The sequence below is a fragment of the Capra hircus genome, chromosome 4 (genome assembly GCF_001704415.2).
Source record: "Capra hircus breed San Clemente chromosome 4, ASM170441v1, whole genome shotgun sequence".
Classification (NCBI taxonomy): Eukaryota; Metazoa; Chordata; class Mammalia; order Artiodactyla; family Bovidae; genus Capra; species Capra hircus.
Genome location: NC_030811.1, coordinates 32,396,074 through 32,417,590, shown reverse-complemented (window position 1 = coordinate 32,417,590; position 21,517 = coordinate 32,396,074). Strand labels below are relative to the sequence as shown.

Sequence of the window (21,517 nt, the reverse complement as noted above, 5' to 3'; positions counted from 1 at the left end):
TTCAGCACACACGGTGGTGCTGGTGGTTTAGTCACTAAGTCGTGTCCGACTCTTGGGACCCCATGGACTTAGCCCGCCAGGCCCCTCTGTCCATGGAAATTTTCAGGCAACAGTACTGGAGTGGGTCACCATCTCGTTCTTCCCAACCCAGGGATCTTCCCAACCCAGGGATCGAACACAGGCCTCCCGCATTGCAGGTGGATTCCTTACCAGCTGAGTCACCAAGGAAGCCCAAGAATACTAGAGTGGGTAGCCCATCTTTTCCCCAGGGGATCTTCCCAACCAGAGAATCGAACCAGGGTCTCTTGCAATACAGGTGGATTCTTTACCAGCTGAGCTACCAGGGAAGCCCAATCTCTGCTCACTCTGCCCAAACTATGTTACCAGTCTCACAGTCATGACTGCATCCAGAGAAAGCAGTGTGTATTTCTTCCAACATGCTAATTTTACCTTATATTTATAGGGTATTAAGTATTTTCTAAAATTCATTAGTAACTTTCAGCTTATCCTCAGGGTTACTTGCAGATCATTTTATTCCCATTTTAGAAATTAGGAAATTAAGATGTGAAAAAGAATAAGCAATTCATTTAGTTATTAAAAACATCATTGTTTCAGTGAAAAAAAAAAGAGAACAAGGGGGGAAATGAAATAACTGCTTATAAACTTTTTAAAAATTTAAACCATATTAGCTACAGCTCTTGAAATGACTTTTTATCAAGAGGACTGCATATATAAACTTAGGACTGCCAGAGGGGCAAGCTTCAGAAAGAATAAACACAGGAAGAAGAACCATTATTTTAAAAGGTTTGGATGGGAAAGCAGAAATCTTTTCTGTAAAATCAATGAACAGGTTTCATCCATGATTGGCAACATTTACTCATCATACCTGTATCAGGAAAGCAATTTCAGAACCATCTTCATAATCAGCTTCTGAACAGTAGAGCCGTTGAAGTAAACATTTGTACTTCAAATATGATTCTCGTTTTCGACTCTCATTGTCAAGGTTAATGCACTGACGACATTGGTAAATGCGGTGTGAGGTGGATGATACAGGAAACTCTGCAGAAGGCAAATAGAGCTGGCAACTGTGGCAAAAGTAAATTTTCCTATAGAACTTCAGTGGGTCCTGAGGGACCTAAACAATAAAAAAAAAAAAAAGAAAGAAAGAAAAGTTTAATAGCCAGGCCAAATGTTAAGGGCTAACTTATCTTAGAATGAGATAAATAGTTGGTTAATTTAAAAGTTATATTTTTCCCTAACTTTCTATGAAAAATTTAAATTTCAAGTCATATTCATTCACTCTGTCAAAATGTTAACACTCTATTGTTCATCAACTTTTAAATACATGTGGTAAAATCACCTAGAAAATTAACTGGCTGAAAAAAATGAGTAGTTAGAGGCTTTGAGTTGCAATAGTAAGAAAACCTTCCAGAAAGAACAGAAAAAAAGTCCTTTGACACTTATTTATAGAAGAATTTAGATTTTTGGTGCTATTCTGTATTAATTTTTCTTACAGGCAGTAGATAAATTCATATATAAATAAAAGCTGTTGAATTCAGTTTGCTAATCTTTTGTTGAGGACTTAAGCATGTATGTTCATGAGTGATATCTGTGTGTAATTTTCTGTGATGTCTTTGCCTGGTTTCAGTATCATGGTGATGCTGGCCTCAAAGAGTGAGTTTGGAAATATTCTTTCCCCTTCAGCTTTTTGGAGTAGTTTGGGAAGGATAAATGCTAATTCTTTAAATGTTTAGTACCATTTCCTGTGAAGCAGTCTGGTCATGAGCTTTTGTTTGTTGGGAATTTTTGATTACTGATTCAATTTCATTACTGGTAATTGGTCTGTTCACTATTTCTATTTCTTCCAGATTCATTCTTGGGAGACTGTATATTTGTAAGATTTTCTCTATCTCTTGTAGTTTGTCCACTTTATTGGTATATACACTGTTCATAGTAAAGTCTCCTACAATCCTCTGTATTTCTGTAGTGTTGGTTGTAACTTTATTTCCTTTTTTATTTCTGATTTTATTGACTTGGTACCTCTATTTTTTTTGATGAGTCTGTCTAAAGGTTAATCAATTTTGTTTATCTTTTCAAAGAACCAGCTCTTAGGTTTATTATTAATCTCTATTTTATTTATTTCTGCTCTGATTTGTATTATTTCTTTCCTTCTACTAATTTTGTGTTTGTTTGTTCTTTTTCTAGTTTGCATAGGTGTAATGTTAGGTGGCTTATTCTTTTCTTATTTCCTGAAGTAGGTTTGTATCACTATCAACTTTCCTCTTAGAACTGCTTTTACTGCATCTCATTAATTTTGGATCATTGTCTTTTCATTTTTATTTGTCACCAGGTATTTTTTTAATTTTCTGTTTGATTTATTCAGTGAACCATTGGTCATTTAGCTCACATTGCTTAACCTCCTAATGTTTGTGTTTTTTGCAGGTTTTTTTTTTTTTTTTTGGTAGCTGATTTCCATTCTCATACCATTGTGGTTGGAAAAGATGATTGATAGATTTCAGTCTTCTTAAATTTATTGAGACTTGTTTTGTGGCCTAGCATGAGATCTATACTGGAGAATGTTCCATGAGCTCTTGAAAGGATTGTGTATTTCACTGCTTTTGGAGGGAACGTTTCATATACATACATCTATTAAGTCATTTGGTCTAAAATGTCATTTAATGCCACTGTTTCCTTATCGATTTTCTGTTTCAATGATCTGTCCATTGATGGAAGTGGGGTGTTAAAATCCCCTACTATCACTGTGTTACTGTCAATCTTTTCCTTTATGTTTGTTGCATTTCCTTTACATATTTAGCTAATCCTGGTTTGATACATATATATTTACAATTGTTATCTTCTTGTTGGATTGATCACGTTATAATTATGTAATGTCCTTCTTTGTCTTAGCACAATCTTTGTTTTAAAGTCTATCTTGTCCCTGGTGGCTCAGACATTAAAGAATCCACCTGCAATGGAGGAGACCTGGGTTTGATCCCTGGTTTGGGAAGATCCCCTGGAGGAGGGCATGGCAACCCACTCCAGTATTCTTGCCTGGAGAATCCCCATGGACAGAGGAGCCTGGTGGGCTACAGTCCATGGAGTCACAAAGAGTCAGACGTGACTGAGCAAATAAGCACAACTAAGCATGCACTCCAGTTTTCTTTTTGCTTTCATTTGCATGGAATACCCTTTTCCATCCCTTCACTCTCAGTCTGTCTGTTTCTTTAGATCTGAAGAAAGTCTCCTGTAGGCAACATATACATGGCTCTCGTATTTTTTTTAATCCATTCAGCCATTCTATATCTTTTATTTGGAGCATCTAGTCCATTTACATTTAAAGAAATTATTGATAGGGATGTACTTATAACCATTTTGTTTACTGTCTTCTGGTTGGTTTATGGTTATTATTTTTGTTGCTCTTTTCTTCTTTTGTTCTCTTCCTCTTATGATTTGATGACTTTCTTTAGTGTTATGTTTGGATTTTCTCTTTTGTGTGTTTATCTATTACAGGTTTTTGGCTTGTGGTTACCGTGAGGTTAATATACAACAACATGTATTATTTTTAAGTTGATGTTCCCTTCAATTCAAACATGTTCTAATATCCCTATATTTTTATTCCACCAGCCACCACTGCCATTGTTAATATTGCTGACATTATAGTTTACATCTTTTGTTTTTTGTATCCTTTAATTACTTATTGTGGATAGATGGTTTTACTACTTTTGTCTTTTAACCTTCCTACTAGCTGTCTAAGTGGTTGATCTACTATCTTTACTGTATGTTTGCCTTTACTAATAAGATCTTTGCTTTCATAATTTTCTTATTTCTAGCTGTAGTCTTTTCTGCTTAGAGTAGTCCTTTAAAATTTCTTGTACAGGTGGTTTAGTGATGCTGAATTATTTAAGCTTTGGTTGTTAGTAAAACTCTATCTCCCTTGCCAATCTGAATGATAGCCTTGCCAGGTAGAATATTCTCGATGGTAGTTTTTTTTTTTCCCCCCCTTTTCTCACTTTGACTATATTATGCCAATCCTTTCCGGCCTGCAAAGTTTCTGTTGAAAAGTCAGCTGATAGTCTAAGAGTTTCCTTGTATACTACTAGTTGCTTTTCTTTTTTTTTTTGAATGGAATCTTTTTTTTTTTTTCAGCAGTAGGTCTCAACAGTGTGCTTAAAATATTAACATTAACTAAACCATGGTTAGAAAAAGATGTGCTGTTATATAAACTCTGTTGTTCCATTTACAGAGCACAAGCAGAACAGCTTGGTAATAAATCTTAAGGGCCCCTAGTATTTTCAGAATAGTAAATGAGCACTAGCTTAAACTTAAAAGTCACCAGGTGCATTAGCTGAGAGAGTCAGTCTGTCCTTTAAGGCTTTGAAGCTAGGAATTTGACTTCTCTCTAGCTATAAAAGTCCTAGATATCATCTTCTTCCAGTATAAGGCCATTTCATCTATACCAAAAATCTACTGTGTAGTGCAGCCATCTTCATTAATTATCTTGGCAAGATCTTCTGGATAACTTGTTGCTTCTACGTTTATGTTATGGAGAGCTCTTTTCCCTAAATCTCATGAACCAACCACTGTGAGCTTCAAACTTTTCTAATGCAGCTTTCTTACCTCTCTCAGCCTTCAAGAAAATGAAGACCATTAGGGCCTTGCTCTGGACCAAGCTTTGGCTTATGGAAATGTTATGGTAAGTCTGATCTTCTATCCAGACGACTCAAACTCTCTACATACCAGCAATAGGGCTGTTTCAATTTCTTATCACTCATGTGTTCACTGGAGTAGCACTTTCAATTTCCTTCAAGAACTTGTCCTTTGCATTCACAAGTTGGCTAACTGGTGCAAGAGGCTTAGCTTTTGGCCTATTCTCATTAAGTTTAATCATTTCCAGCTTTTGATTTAAAGGGAGAGGTGTGCAACTCTTCTTTTCACTTAAACCCTTAGAGGCTTTTGTAAGGTTATTAACTCGCCTAATTTCAATAATGTTGTGTCTGAAGGAATAGGGGTTGTCTGAGGAGAAGGCCTGGTGTGCTGCAAGTCATGTGGTTGCAGAGTCGGACACGACTAAGTGACTGAACTGGACTGAACTGAGGAGAGGAAGAGAGAAGGAAGCACCACCAGTTGGTAGAGCAGTCAGAATACACACAGCAATTGAATTTGCTGTCTTATATGGGCAAGGTTTATGATGTCCCAAAACAATTATAATAGCAACATCAAAGATCAATGACCACAAATCACTGTAACAAACATAATAAACATGAGAAAGTCTGAAACATTCTAAGAATTTACCAAACTGTGACACAGAGACACAAAGTGAGCAAAAGCTGTTGGAAAAATTGTGCCAATAGGTTTGCTCAATGAAGGGTTGCCACAATCTTCAATTTACTTAAAAGAAAGAAAGAAAGAAAAGCAGCAGCTGCAAAGTTCAATAAAGCAAAGTGCAATAAAACATGGTATGCTTGTACATATTATATGATTCCATTTATAGGACAGGGTTAGGTATAACTACAGAAATAAAATGCTGAACAGTGTTTGCCAAGGGTTAGGCATCCAGGGGAAGGACTGATTATAAAGTAGCATAATGAGGCAATTTCAGGGAGGTGAAAAGACTATTTTATCTTGATTGTGCTATTGGCTGTTGATTACACAACACTGCATTTGTCAAAACTTATCAAAAACATTGGATTTTACCAAAGGTAAATTTAAAAAGTGAATAAAATGGTATAATGTTATGTGAATGTATAGAACATTGAATTCTATTATACTACCGCAAGCATATGAAAATTGCGTAAGTCCATAGAAGACTAAAAAGTAGTTTGGAAACACAGAACAATGATAAATATTTTGATGGTCAACTTTTCTCTTGAACTTTTGTTACATTTTAAAGTTCTCCTGCAATATAATTAAGTTTCAAAAATTCATTAAAAGAGAGAATATAAAAATCAAACACTTTTACTTTTTCTAAAAGTTTCTAAAAGCAAAGTAGATGTTTGGTCAGCTTCTTAAATTATTAGAGATTATTACTCTAAAAATAATCATTGGAACAACACTATTAATATTTCAAACTCTTTAACAAGCGCCTCAAAAATTTACTAAACGTGTTTTTTCCTTTTTTTTTTTTTCTTTTTCTTTTTACTTTATTTTACTTTACAATACTGTATTGGTTCTGCCATACATTGACATGAATCCACCACGGGTGTACATGCAATCCCAAACATGAACCCCCCTCCCGCCTCCCTCCCCACAACATCCCTCTGGGTCATCCCCATGCACCAGCCCCAAGCATGCTGTATCCTGCATCGTGTTTTAAATAGTCTTGCAAACTAAGATGGCAAAGTTTTTAGAAAGAAAAATCTCCAAAGATGGCTAAGCATATTGGAGTTGGAAAAAGCAATTTAATTCAAATACATATTACATTTGAAGTTCTTGCAGGATATCTACGTGAATCAGCTCAGTAATAATTATAACTATGTGGTAAGTATTATAAAGGAACACAAAGGTGCATGTAGAATCTCAGAAATGAAGAGATTAACTCTCTCTGAGGCCTAATGAAGAAGAGTACGTGTGAACTGAGTCCTAAAAAATAAAGAGGAGCTGGCTGGGTAAAGTCAGGGACAACATTCCAGGTGGAAGCACCAGAATGTGCAAAAGCTGGAAGGTGTGAGAGACTGTGAGGTATTCAATATAGTACAGTATTCAACTGGACACTTGATCCAGAGAGTAGGAGAGAATTCAAGGTTGGAAACACAAACAGAAAATGTTAAATGGTTCATTTATCAACAGAAAAAATATAATTCAAAGAAATTTCATCAATAAGATGATCTTCCACATGGACCCCTAGTAGAGTACTAAAGCAAAATTGGAATATACCTCATTTTACTATAGCATGAAAAGTGAAGTCGCTTAGTTGTGTCCAACTCTTTGCCACCCCATGGACAGGAGCCTGCACCAGGCTCCTCTGAGCATAGAGTTCTAATAAAGGAATACAGGGTGGGGAAAGGGTAGAGTACCTTAAGGTATCTTGCAACTTCTGGATTAAACAGAGGTGTTTTGATGTAATGAAAAAAGAGTGTTGCGATCCTTTTTCTGAGTCCTTCAAGATTCTGATGTTTGACTCCTCTCATCATAAGGTCAACCTCCCTGTCAATCAATTCCAGGATTTCCTGAGTCAGTTTACATTCATGTTCCTGTGTAAAATACACATACATATTTTGTATAGAACATTAAACATCATCAAGTTAGTTTCTAAAGTTATCACCCAAACAAGCTAAAACTAGATTCCAAAAGTAATGAACCATTGCTAACTTAAGTATAGATGAAAGTGAAAGTGAAAGTCACTCAATCATGTCCAACTCTTTGCGACCCCATGAATAGTCCATGGAATTCTCCAGGCCAAAATACTGGAGTGGGTAGCTGTTCCCTTCTCCAGGGGATCTTTCCAACCCAAGGATTGAACCCAAGTCTCTCGCATTGCAGGTAGATTCTTTATCAGCTGAATCACCAGGAAACCCCATAAGTATAGATGGAGACCACTAATTTGGAAAAGAAATTGACATTATCTACTGGAATTTAAGATATCCGTAATCTACAACCCAGCAATTCTACTAAAGTGCTTTAAAGAAATGTTCATGGAGTCATTGTTCAAACCAGTTCAAAATCAGAAATAACCAAATATCCATAAATAAGCTGATTGCATAAATAAGCGAAAAAGTAGGTGGCTCAGATGGTAAAGAATCCACTACAACACAGAAGACCCAGGTTCAATCCCTGGGTCAGGAAGATCCCATGGAGAAGGGAATGGCTACCCATTCCAGTTTTTCTGCATGGAGAATGCCATGAACAGAGAAGCCTGGTGGGCTACAGTCCATGGGTTCACAAAGAGTCAGACACAACTGAGTGACTGTGAGTGATTAACACTTTTGGTTCATACAATAAGGTATTATCTAATATACAGAAATGAATTAACTAGAGCTATATATAATAACAAATTTAAATCTTACAAATTAAAGTTTAGCAAATGAAGCAAGGCACAAAATAATACTGTCTCATTCCATTTAAATAAAATTCAAAAAAAGCAACACTACAGTATATTAACTAGAGATGCATCAGTTCAATTTAGTCGCTCAGTTGTGTCCGACTCTTTGCGATCCCATGAACCACAACACGCAAGGCCTCCCTGTCCATCACCAACTCCCGGACTTTACCCAAACTCATGGCCATTGAGTCGGTGATGCCATCCAATCATCTCATCCTCTGTCGTCCCCTTCTCCTCCTGCCCTCAATCTTTCCCAGCATCTGGGTCTTTTCCAATGAGTCAGCTCTTCGCATTAGGTGGCCAAAGTATTGGAGTTTCAGTTTCAACATCAGTCCTTCCAATGAACACCCAGGACTGATCTCCTTTAGGATGGACTGGTTGGATCTCCTTGCAGTCCAAGGGACTCTCAAGAGGCTTCTCCAACACCACAGTTCAAAAGCATCAATTCTTTGTCACTCAGCTTTCTTTATAGTCCAACTCTCACATCCATACATGACCACTGGAAAAACCATAGCCTTGACTAGATGGACCTTCGTTGACAAAGTAATGTCTCTACTTCTTAATATGCTGTCTAGGTTGGTCATAGCTTTTCTTCCAAGGAGTAAGCGTCTTTTAATTTCATGGCTGCAATCACCATCTGCAGTGATTTTGGAGCCCAGAAAAATAAAGTCAGCCGCTGTTTCCCCATCTATTTGCCATGCAGTGATGGGACTGGATGCCATGATCTTAGTTTTCTGAATGTTGAGCTTTAAGCCAACTTTTCCACTCTCCTCTTTCACTTTCATCAGGAGGCTCTTTAGTTCTTCACTTTCTGCCATAAGGGTGGTGTCATCTGCATATCTGAGGTTATTGATATTTCTCCCAATAATCTTGATTCCAGCTTTTGTTTCTTCCAGCCCAGCATTTCTCATGATGTACTCTGCGTATAAGTTAAATAAGTAGAGTGATAATATACAGCCTTGATGCACTCTTTTTCCTATTTGGAACCAGTCTGTTGTTCCATGTCCAGTTCTAACAGTTGCTTCCTGACCTGCATATAGGTTTCTCAAGAGGCAGGTCAGGTGCTCTGGTATTCCCATCTATTTCAAAATTTTCCACAGTTTATTGTGATCCACACAGGCAAAGGCTTTGGCATAGTCAATAAAGCAGAAATAGATGTTTTTCTGGAACTCTCTTGCTTTTTCAATGATCCAGTGGATGTTGGCAATTTGATCTCTGGTTCTGCCTTTTCTAAAACCAGCTTGAACATCTGGAAGTTCACGGTTCACGTATTGCTGAAGCCTGGCTTGGAGAATTTTGAGCATGACTTTACCAGCATGTGAGATGAGTGCAACTGTGTGGTAGTTTGAGCATTCTTTGGCATTGCCTTTCTTTGGGATTGGAATGAAAACGGACCTTTTCCAGTCCTGTGGCCACTGCTGAGTTTTCCAAATTTGCTGGCATATTGAGTGCAGCACTTTCACAGCATCATCTTTTAATATTTGAATTAGCTCAACTGGAATTCCATCACTTCCACTAGCTTTGTTTGTAGTGATGCTTTCTAAGGCCCACTTGACTTCACATTCCAGGATGTCTGGCTCTAGATGAGTGATCACACCATTGTAATTATCTGGGTCATGAAGACCTCTTTTGTACAGTTCTTCTGTGTATTCTTGCCACCTCTTCTTAATGTCTTCTGGTTCTGTTAAGTCCATACTATTTCTGTCCTTTATTGAGCCCATCTTTGCATGAAATGTTCCCTTGTTATCTTTAATTTCCTTGAAGAGATCTCTAGTCTTTTCCATTCTACTGTTTGGTAAATAGGAAGAAAAATCAAGGAAATGGCTACCATGAAAAGTAAGTATGGGACTTCTCTGGTCGTCCAGTAGTTGAGAATCCGCCTGCCAGTGCAGGGGACACTGGCTTGATCCTTGGTCCAGACAGATTCCACCAATTGCAGGGCAAGTACGCCCACGCACTTAGAGCCTGTGTTCCTCAACAAAAGAAGCCACCATAATGAGAAGTCTGCACACCTCAACTAGAGAGTATCCCCCGCTTGCCGCAACTAAAGAAAGCCTACATGTAGCAACAAAGATCCAGAGCAAATATAAATAAATAAATAAACAACATTAAAAAAAAAAAACAGAAAAAGAAAGCATGGTAATTATTTTTAGAGGATGAGAAAGTAAATTGAAAATATGAAGAGAAAGGAAGATGCTGACAAAGTCCTGTTTTGGGCCCAGGGAGATGGCAACAGGGTTGGTAGTTTTACATTTGCAGATATATACTTGATATGTTTATTTCTGTATATTTATATAATTCACAATCATTTTAAATAAAATACTTGAAATGATTGAATAAGAAAGGCTAAATAAGAGTTAAGTGATTAAAGTAGAAGTATTTAGAATTAATAAAATAGAATTAAGTTGCTCCAACTTCCCAAGAGGGACTACAAGAAACATAGTTTGAATGAAGGAATCAGAAGGTAAAGTCAGTAATTATAAAATGTTCTGTTTTTTTTAATGCATACTTAGTATGGCTAATAAAAGGATCTGCATCGGTAGTCTTTGAGAGCACATTACAATGACCTGGAATGATTTTAAAAAATCTTAACATTGCTATCACACTTGAGTATCTGATTGACCTGTTCTGAAATGGGGTCTAGATATCATTCCTATTAATTTATTCTTATATTCTCTCTCCCCATTTCTCTATATAACTCTTTCTCTCTTTCAAGCTGCCCAGATGATTCTAATGTATATTCAAGTTCAAGATTCACTGGTCTGTATGAGTAATTGTCATCAAAATAATACTTCTTATTTATTGAGGGATCCCTATTTGTAAATATAGACACATACAAATTATATATTTTATTTATATTGTATATACAGATGTATGTATAAGTATATACACAGGTATATATTTATATCCTCAGAGCAACTAATTTTACAGATAACAATAGTTTCAGAAATATTCAAGAACTTATCTAAGGTTGTACAGCCACAATAAATAGAATCAGAATTCGAATTATGCTTAAAGACTTTGATCCTATATCAAATATCGTTCAGTAAATGTTTATGTGGTTATGTTAGGTTTAATGTATTAAGATATGCACAACTTATCTTTTGTGAGTCTACCCTCTGACTCTTTTAATTAACCAGCTAATGGTCCTAATTACATCAGGTAAGAGGATTTCTACTGCACTCCCTACCGGAACTCTCTTTTTTCCAGTTTGGTCATTTTATTGCCCTCTAGAGATATCATGTTTATTTCCTACCTCTGAACCTACTGCTTCTCCCTCTCCTCCTAACAATCTTTAACTTCAAAGACATAGTTACGAGACACACATCTCTGAAAAGTCAGCCAGTACTTAACTGAGTTCATGCCTTTGCTTTCAAGATGGGCAGTAATGCGAAAGAACTATGGAGACTGAACTTTCGATCAGACCCATTTACTCAACTACTTAATGTGCCTTAAGTCAATAACTGATAAGGAAAAAGAAATAAAAATACTTATATACAAATGCTGCTTTAAAATGGATAAAAATAAAATTTTCATCACAAATGTCAAAATATATAGACAATAATTGCTGTTTTATTGAGTATTAATCTCATGTTATATATATCTGCATTCATTAGAGAGACATTTATATTTAGACTATTCACTGTGTGATATTTACATTAGTATGTATCATAATACATAGTTTAAGAACTTTTAGACAAATACTAATGCGTAAACCATATCCTCCCCAAATTGTACCCAAATGATATATTGTTGACAAAATAAAATTAATAATTTATTATCTTTATAATTACTTAATAGAAAGCATCTTATTCATTTTAGTATTCAATATTTTTACTGGTGATATGACACCCAAAACCTAAGAGAAGGTTAATGTACCTTTACAGTATGTTTAAGCGTTAAGAGTACGTCCAGCCTCTCATCTTGAGAGACATTCTTCAGCATGATGCAGTTATAGATGTTTTGCAGCTCTCTGGCTCTGATGGTAAATTGTGTATCCATCTCAATTATTTTGCCATCAAATCTTCTCCACGTCTTTGGAGCTGAACACTTAAAAAAATAATATTATAACTATCAGTTAATTAAAGTTTCAAAAATAATTTTATTCTGTCTACTGTAAGTTAACCTTATTATCAGGTGATTTATGAATAAAAATATCACTAAAACTTTGTTGTTCAGTCACTAAGTCAGCTCTAACTAGAAATTAATTAAATAATTGGTAGACCACAGGAAAGTAAAACAATTTAGGAGGAAAAATATCAGAGAGCTTCAGTCTACAGAAGTGCAAATGTTTTCTCAAGATTCAGAATTTGCTACTAATTTGTACTAACTAGCACGATTGCTGGGTTTCCCTGGTGGCTCAGTGGTAAAGAATCCGCCTGCTAGTGTAGGAGACGCAGGAGGCTCAGGTTTGATCCCTGGGTCCAGAAGATGCCCTGGAGGAGGAAATGGCAACTCACACTAGTACTCATGCCTAGGAAATGCGATAGACAGAGCAGCCTGGTACGCTACTGCAGTCCATAGGGTTGCAAAAGCGTTGGACACAACTGAGTGACTAAACAACAACAAAGTATGACGGTTAGCTTGATTGATTTGTGAAATAACTCATTACCTCCTTGGGAAAACATGCTATTTAGAATGCTAAAAAGATAGTGTACTTGGTTCAATTATATTGAATTGGATGAATGTGCCTTGACAATTGAGAAAAACCTTTGCGGAACAATTGTTACAATCCTCAATGTGTCAGACTTACAACTATAGTGAAATGGAACTTAGTTATAGTTCCGTTTCCCATAAAAATAAATCCATAACAAGTTCACAGTTCTTTACAAAGCAGATGTCCACAGTAAAACATCTGTATTTAGCTATCTTAGTAGTGCTTTGGCCCCTGTCTCCCTGGTGATCGGTAAGATTCTCACTTTCTATTTCCAGATCTGGCTTGGTGCATCTCAACCTAGCCAACCTCCTGAACTGAAGGTCAAAGACGGAGTTAATTTTTCCTGAAGCTCATATAGGGAGTCCCACTCTAAGAATTCAGAGACAGGAAATAGTGAGTCCTAGCTGACTCAGGACACCACAGAATATTTAAAGACTATGTTTGCCAGTGCTATTGTTCCCTCCTGCCAAGACTACCACAACTTTAAGGGAAGATTTGTTGACCTAGAAAGAGCATAGTGAAAACTCAGTGACTCTTCTACTTTAAGGTATAAAGGTGCTGAGTTTCCTTCCCTGATTATAATTTATCAAAAAAGGTGACTGTGTTGATCAGGACTTCTAACCATTCAATGCTCTATTTGTTGTAGACTGATAATTTGAGGCTTGGGAGACCTGTAGTTTAATTTATGTCATACTTGCAAGCATTTCAGTCTCAAATTTGATTCAGTTTAAAGCTTAAAGAGAAGCCCACATATTGGAACAAATCATCAGGAATGTAGGATAGCCAGATAGAGAAACTCGACAAGCCTGTATTTATTTAGTATGACAATAGTATGAGGAATTCTTAGTTACAGCCTCAATTTACCTTTTTTTTACATTTCATATTAGCTCAATTACATTGAAAACTACCAAACTACTATTTAACAACAAATGTATTTGATATGTTTTCAAAGTAATGGCATCATTTTCTGATCAAAGGTAAAGTGGATGTTGTGCAGAGCTAGGAATCTTCATTAGAAACTTTAGATCCTCAGTTCTAGTTTTAATCTAGCAAATGAAAAGCTGCAGCTCTCTGATTAATTTCTATTTTTAGAACACAAATCTAATATTAAATAATGTAAAGTTAATTATCAGACAGAATTAATAAGATTTATTACAATTATAAAGGGGAAATAGCTCAATAAAAATATTTTATGATTTAATTATTATCACTTGGAAATTTTTTTAATATATTGTTTTCATGGATATACTCTTGTTTGGGGTAGATCTCAGAGTGTTATTGAAATATAATATTTATTTCAAAGCTCTTTTTGAAACTTCTAAGGAATAAGCAATCTTAGGCTACATTCCATATAGCAATCTTTTAAAGTCTAAAGCCTTAATCTGCAGAGTTTTACTCAGGGAAATGCTATTAAATGTAATATCTTTTCTTTTCTTCCAGTAATGTGAACAATACCTTCAGTTCTGCAGGCTGATAAGTTATTTCATTTGTAATAATCCAAGTACAATAACCTTTTAATGAAATGCTTAGTTCATCTACTCTATTCTGGTTCTTCTCAGCTGTGCTGTTGATTTAATTCTACCTTTCCTCCAAGTTTTTGGTCCCATTTAAGATACTACAATATAGTAATACTCTGTATATTTTCCAAATATCAGTTCACTTCAGTTCAGTCCAGTCGCTCAGTCATGTCCGACGCTTTGTGACCCCATGAACTGCAGCACGCCAGGCCTCCCTGTCCATCACCAACTCCCGGAGTTCACTCACACTCATGTCCATCGAGTCAGTGATGCCATCCAGCCATCTCATCCTCTGTTGTCCCCTTCTCCTCCTGCCCCCAATTCCTCCCAGCATGAGGTGGCCAAAGTACTGGAGTTTCAGCTTCAGCATCATTCCCTCCAAAGAAATCCCAGGGCTGATCTTCAGAATGGACAAGTTGGATCTCCTTGCAATCCAAGGGACTCTCAAGAGTCTTCTCCAACACCACAGTTCAAAAGCATCAGTTCTTAGGCACTCAGCTTTCTTTACAGTGCAACTCTCACATCCATACATGACCACAGGAAAAACCATAGCCTTAACTAGACGGACCTTCGTTGGCAAAGTAATGTCTCTGCTTTTCAATATGCTATCTAGGTTGGTCATAACTTTCCTTCCAAAGAGTAAGCATCTTTTAATTTCACAGCTACAATCACCATCTGCAGTGATTTTGGAGCCCCCAAAAATAAAGTCTGACACTGTTTCCACTATTTCCCCATCTATTTCCCATGAAGTGTTGGAACCAGATGCCATGATCTTTGTTTTCTGAATGTTGAGCTTTAAGCCAATTTTTTCACTCTCCTCTTTCACTTTCATCAAGAGGCTTTTTAGTTCCTCTTCACTTTCTGCCATAAAGATGGTGTCATCTGCATATCTGAGGTTATTGATATTTCTCCCGGCAATCTTGATTCCAGCTTGTCCTTCTTCCAGCCCAGCGTTTCTCATGATGTACTCTGCATAGAAGTTAAATGAGTAGGGTGACAATATACAGCCTTGACGTACTCCTTTTTCCATTTGGAACCAGTGTGTTGTTCCATGTCTGGTTCTAACTGTTGCTTCCTGACCTGCATATAGGTTTCTCAAGAGGCAGGTCAGGTGCTCTGGTATTCCCATCTCTTTCAGAATTTTCCACAGTTCATTGTGATCCACACAGGCAAAGGCTTTGGTATAGTCAATAAAGCAGAAATAGATGTTTTTCTGGAACTCTCTTGCTTTCTCCATGATACAGCGGATGTTGGCAGTTTGATATCTGGTTCCTCTGCCTTTTCTAAGACCAGCTTGAACATCTGGAAGTGCATGGTTCACGTATTGCTAAAGCCTGGCTTGGAGAATTTTGAGCATGACCTCACTAGCGTGTGAGATGAGTACAATTGTGCGGTAGTTTGAGCATTCTATGGCATTGCCTTTCTTTGGGACTGGAATGAAAACTGACCTTTTCCAATCCTGTGGCCACTGCTGAGTTTTCCAAATTTGCTGGCATATTGAGTGCAGCACTTTCACAGCATCATCTTTCAGGATTTGAAACAGTTCAACTGGAATGCCATCACCTCCTCTAGCTTTGTTCATAGGGATGCTTTCTAAGGCCCACTTGACTTCACACTCCAGGATGTCTGGCTCTAGGTGAGTGATCACACCATCATGATTATCTTGGTCATGAAGATCTTTTTTGTACAGTTCTTCCATGTATTCTTGCCACCTCTTCTTAATATCTTCTGCTTCTGTTAGGTCCCTACCATTTCTGTCCTTTATTGAGCCCATCTTTGCATGAAATATTCCCTTGGTATCTCTAATTTTCTTGAAGAGATCTCTAGTCTTTCCCATTCTGTTGTTTTCCTCTATTTCTTTGCATTGATCGCTAAGGAAGGCTTTCTTATTTCTTCTTGCTAGAGGAGCTATTCCACGTTCAAGGTCAGGGGTGGGGGGCGGCGGTGAGGAGATACCCCTCGTCCAAGGTAAGGAGCAGCAGCTGAGCTTTGCTGGAGCAGCCGTGAAGAGATACCCATGCCCAAGGTAAGAGAAACCCAAGTAAGACGGTAGGTGTTGCAAGAGGGCATCAGAGGGCAGACACACTGAAACCATAATCACAGAAAACTAGTCAATCTAATCACATTAGGACCACAGCCTTGTCTAACTCAATGGAACTAAGCCATGCCCGTGGGGCCACCGAAGACGGACGGGTCATGGTGGAGAGGTCTGACAGAATGTGGTCCACTGGAGAAGGGAATGGCAAACCGCTTCAGTATTCTTGCCTTGAGAACCCCATGAACAGTGTGAAAAGAGAAAATGATAGTATACTGAAAGAGGAACTCCCCCGGTCAGTAGGTGCCCAATGTGCTACTAGAAATCAGTGGAGAAATAACTCCAGAAAGAATGAAGGGATGGAGCCAAAGCAAAAACAATACCCAGCTGTGGATGTGGCTGGTGATAGAAGCAAGGTCCAATGCTGTACAGAGCAACACTGAATCGGAACCTGGAGTGTCAGGTCCATAAATCAAGGCAAATTGGAAGTGGTCAAACAGGAGATGGCAAGAGTGAACGTCGACATTCTAGGAATCAGCGAACTAAAATGGACTGAATGGGTGAATTTAACTCAGATGACCATTGTATCTACTACTGCGGGCAGGAATCCCTTAGAAGAAATGGAGTAGCCATCATGGTCAGCAAGAGTCCGAAATACAGTACTTAGATGCAATCTAAAAAACAACAGAATGATCTTTGTTTCCAAATATATTCAATATCAAATCTTTCTACCGTTCAATTTTTAACTTAAATCCTAACTTTTTTGTAAAGATTCTTAACTACTGTGGTATGAAACCACTGAAATCACTATTATCCAAAGTTCTATTATATTTGTTAAAAACAAACACACACACAGAATATGCAGTATCTATATTTCAATAACTCAGGGCAATGCAATTTGGGTCCAAATAGTTCTATAATTATTTTGTTTGCTAATTCTATTTCTCCTTGCAGAGTATAAGAAATAAATTTCTTATGTAGTTTTATGTATTTCACAGGGCCTAAAATAGTCACTCATTCATTCAAGAAATATTTACTGTGTTTACTGTATATTGTTCCATGTACTAGGTAGCAAGTAGATAAATTTCAATTTCATGAACTCCAGTCTAAGGGCATAGAAAAATTTAAAAATAATTGAAATAAAAGTTGATTATGCTTCTGATGCCGGTAAACAGGTAACTTCAAGTTGATATGAAGCACTTAACTGGTGAAAAGAAAATAATATCTAAGATAAAACTGAAGAATAACTAAGAATTAGCCAGGTTAAAAGTAAACTAAGTGATACAATCAAAGAGCCCTAGATTCAAAGTTTGAGTTCCCTACTGTCAACACTGAAAAGATATTTTTAAAAAAATCTTTGGCAAAGTTGTTTTGATACTTGGATATATTACTGTCAACACAGATAACGTGGTCTTCAAGTCTAAGCTTTTTTGATTTCAGTCTTTAAGGCATTTTTTTAAATTACTCTGATGCAGGAAAATGTCAACTTTGCTTACTTCTCTTTTCTATTTTTTTTTTTCCTTTGAATGCTGTGGCTGTAATAACAGATGTACAATAGTCATGTTCTTAAATTGCTTCAGAAAACAAGAACATAATAAATTCCATTTAGGTGCCAACAAATGAGACAGCATAGATTCTGGAGGAGAGAAACAGAAGAACAGCAGGAAGACACACTTTGAGGACGGGAGGGTGGTGAGATAACAAAAACCTTGAGAGCAGCAAGCTTCCACCAAAGAGAAGAAAGGGCTACACTATGAGAGGAGGTCTTTCCTTTTCCCTAAATTAATACTCTAGTCCCTCAGGGCACAAATGAAGAATAACACTAACCCCCAGAGCTACTGGGTAGTGATCAACTTTTCTTTTACACAGCCAAGGGATTTTGTTCATCCACAGAGGACACCCCTGTGTACTGTGGTGCTGAGAGAGAGCCAAGAGCTGGTTGCATTTTCCCATCCCATTAGCTGCTGGCCACCTGAGTGCGGAGAAAAACAAAACTAAATGACACAGTTAACAGACTGCAGTTTTTTAGCTTGTGATTCTGAGACACGGCATGTGAATCAAAGAGATTCAAAGAAATAAATGGCCTTGACTCCAGGGAAAACCTCTTGCAAAAATTCAAATTCAAATTGTCTCTTTACACAGTTTGGATAAGCAGCACCCAAGATATATTAGAAACTGGTTGATGATTTTTCTTTAAAATTTCTTGACCTGAATTTCTTCACCTCTGTCAATTTGTGAGTTTTTAACATTTGACAACCTGTGGCTGTCAGTGTTTGATAGGATAAAATTAGACTGTTTAAATAATGCTTCAAAAATCTTAAAGGGTTAAATAGATTAACCCTTTTATGGAGAATATAGGCTTAGTATAGAACCCCTAATAACTGATTAGTTCAGTGCTTTTATTGGACTAATTCAAAACAATAATCATTCATTACTCAAGAGAAATTCTGTGTCCTTGATAAAATATAACTATTAATTCAATATACTATATAATACTTAGACACATTGAAATTAAATTAAAACCAAACCATGAAATTTTATTTTCCAAAGTTATTTTCAAATTATAGGAAAGTAAATATTCTCTTTACATATCCATATGTTATGGCACTAAATGTGAATCTTAAAATCTACATCATGACCCTGATTGTTAGTATTTACATTTCAAAATGGTCTAGCCTTGAGGATTAATTCAAGCTATTTTTTTCTTAGCAATCAAAAAAACCTATATAATAAGTTACTTCAAGTTTTATGAAATCAGTGCTGACTCCTCCTAAATACTTATTAAAGTCATTGCCAGGCATGGGTAGGGCTGGGTGGGAAGAGGCAGACAGGCATGAAAAGGAGGAGAACTGGTATCAGAATTTATAACAAAGGACTAACTGTAAAATCTACCTTAACTGTTTTCTACGATGTTCATTATGGCACTGTATACAAAAAGGTAATTTAAATTAATTTTGTGTTAGAATAACAAAGATTTCACAATTTACTATAGGAGGTTAAAAGCAGGCCAAAAGCCACCATTAGTCAATATTTTTAGAGAATGGATGAATTATGTTATCTCATAGAATGAGGATTGACTTCAGGTGTAGTTGTTCCAGTCCATGGTGTGTTCTTCTTGCCCTATGTAACATTTTGGTCAAAACTGAGGCAACGTTCTCTTTCATCAGCTAAAACGTCCATTTCTTCTGAGTCTTAGCCTGGAGATTGGTGAGATTAAGTGGTTTATCAGCTGGGGTAACCATAGGTTCAGAACCCCAATTCTAAAACCTCCAACCCAAAAAAACCCTTTTTAGTAATTTCTACAAGTTCTTGTGGCCAACTTTTTCATCCTTTTTGCAATCTTCTGATCTTGCATCTTTGTATGTTGCCCTGAATCAGTCTGGATGTTAAGGCCTAGTCATTTCTCTTGTTCCTTTTCCTCTTACATTAAAAAAAAAAAAAAAAAAAGAATCCTCTTGCACTAAATACTTCTATTAGCTAGTGATGTAATTAATGAAATTACAGAAGCCACACTGTGCTCCACTGACTTCTAACTGTGTTCTGCCCTTCCTATCTCTCCAGCAACTCAAAGACCTCCATGTTTCTGGCACAATTACCTGGCAATTCTTCCTATACTCAGGATCATTGAGGGTCTCAGATTTTACCCCTAAACTAATCAACATATTTACCAAACAAAAACAAAACAAAACAAATAACAACAAAATAACATCTTCTTCACAGGAATTCTCATGAACAAAATGTCCCCATCTCATCTTTCTTGGAGAAATTTAAAGAACTTCTTAGCTATACTTGACAACAGGAGTAACCATCATCAACTGGCTCCAGAAGCTCAGATCATGAACTCTTTATTGCCAAATTCAGACTTAAATTGAAGAAAGTAGGGAAAACCACTAGACCATTCAGGTATGACCTAAATCAAATCCCTAATGATTATACAGTGGAAGTGAGAAATAGATTTAAGGGACTAGATCTGATACACAGATTGCCTGATGAACTATGGACGGAAGTTTGTGACATTGTACAGGAGACAGGGATCAATACCATCCCTATGGAAAAGAAATGCAAAAAAGCAAAATGGCTGTCTGAGGAGGACTTACAAATAGCTGTGAAAAGAAGAGAAGTGAAAAGCAAAGGAGAAAAGGAAAGATATTGCCATTTGAATGCAGAGTTCCAAAAAATAGCAAGGAGAGATAAGAAAACCTTCCTCAGCAATCAATGCAAAGAAATAGAGGAAAACAACAGAATGGGAAAGACTAAAGATCTCGTCAAGAAAATTAGAGATACCAAGGGAACATTTCATGCAAAGATGGGCTCGATAAAGGACAGAAATGGTAGGGACCTAACAGAAGCAGAAGATATTAAGAAGAGGTGGCAAGAATACACAGAAGAACTGTACAAAAAAGATCTTCACGACCAAGATAATCACGATGGTGTGATCACTCACCTAGAGCCAGACATCCTGGAATGTGAAGTCAAGTGGGCCTTAGGAAGTATCACTACAAACAAAGCTAGTGGAGAGGATGGCATTCCATTTGAACTATTTCAAATCCTGAAAGATGATGCTGTGACAGTGCTGCACTCAATATGCCAGCAAATTTGGAAAACTCAGCAGTGGCCACAGGATTGGAAAAGGTCAGTTTTCATTCCAGTCCCAAAGAAAGGCAATGCCATAGAATGCTCAAACTACCACACAATTGCACTCATCTCACACGCTAGTGAAGTCATGCTCAAAATTCTCCAAACCAGGCTTCAGCAATATGTGAACCGTGAACTTCGGGATGTTCAAGCTGGTCTTAGAAAAGGCAGAGGAACCAGAGATCAAACTGCCAACATCCTCTGGATCACTAAAACAGCAAGAGAGTTCCAGAAAAACATCTATTTCTGCTTTATTGACTATGCCAAAGCCTTTGCCTGTGTGGATCACAATAAACTGTGGACAATTCTGAAAGAGATGGGAATACCAGAGTACCTGACCTGCCTCTTGACAAACCTATATGGAGGTCAGGAAGCAACAGTTAGAACTGGACATGGAACAACAGACTGTTTCCAAATAGGAAAAGGAGTACGTCAAGGCTGTATATTGTCATCCTGCTTATTTAACTTATATGCAGAGTACATCATGAGAAACGCTGGGCTGGAGGAAGCACAAGCTGGAATCAAGATTGCCAGGAGAAATATCAATAACCTCAGATATGCAGATGACACCACCCTTATGGCAGAAAGTGAAGAGGAACTAAAAAGCCTCTTGATAAAAGTGAAAGAGGAGAGTG

The 21,517-nt window shown here is 37.1% G+C and overlaps 1 protein-coding gene across 1 annotated transcript in view; it reads right to left on the bottom strand.

Annotated features, from left to right (window-relative positions):
* The window catches only part of IQUB (IQ motif and ubiquitin domain containing), an 82,543-nt gene that overhangs the window by 6,420 nt on the left and 54,606 nt on the right, over window positions 1–21,517 (bottom strand). Inside the window, exons 10-12 of the mRNA XM_005679403.3 lie at window positions 11,918–12,088; window positions 7,014–7,190; window positions 887–1,135 (exon numbers count right to left, since the gene is read on the bottom strand). Of these exons, the coding sequence (XP_005679460.2) occupies window positions 887–1,135; window positions 7,014–7,190; window positions 11,918–12,088 (597 nt within the window). The remainder of the gene's footprint in view (window positions 1–886; window positions 1,136–7,013; window positions 7,191–11,917; window positions 12,089–21,517) is intronic.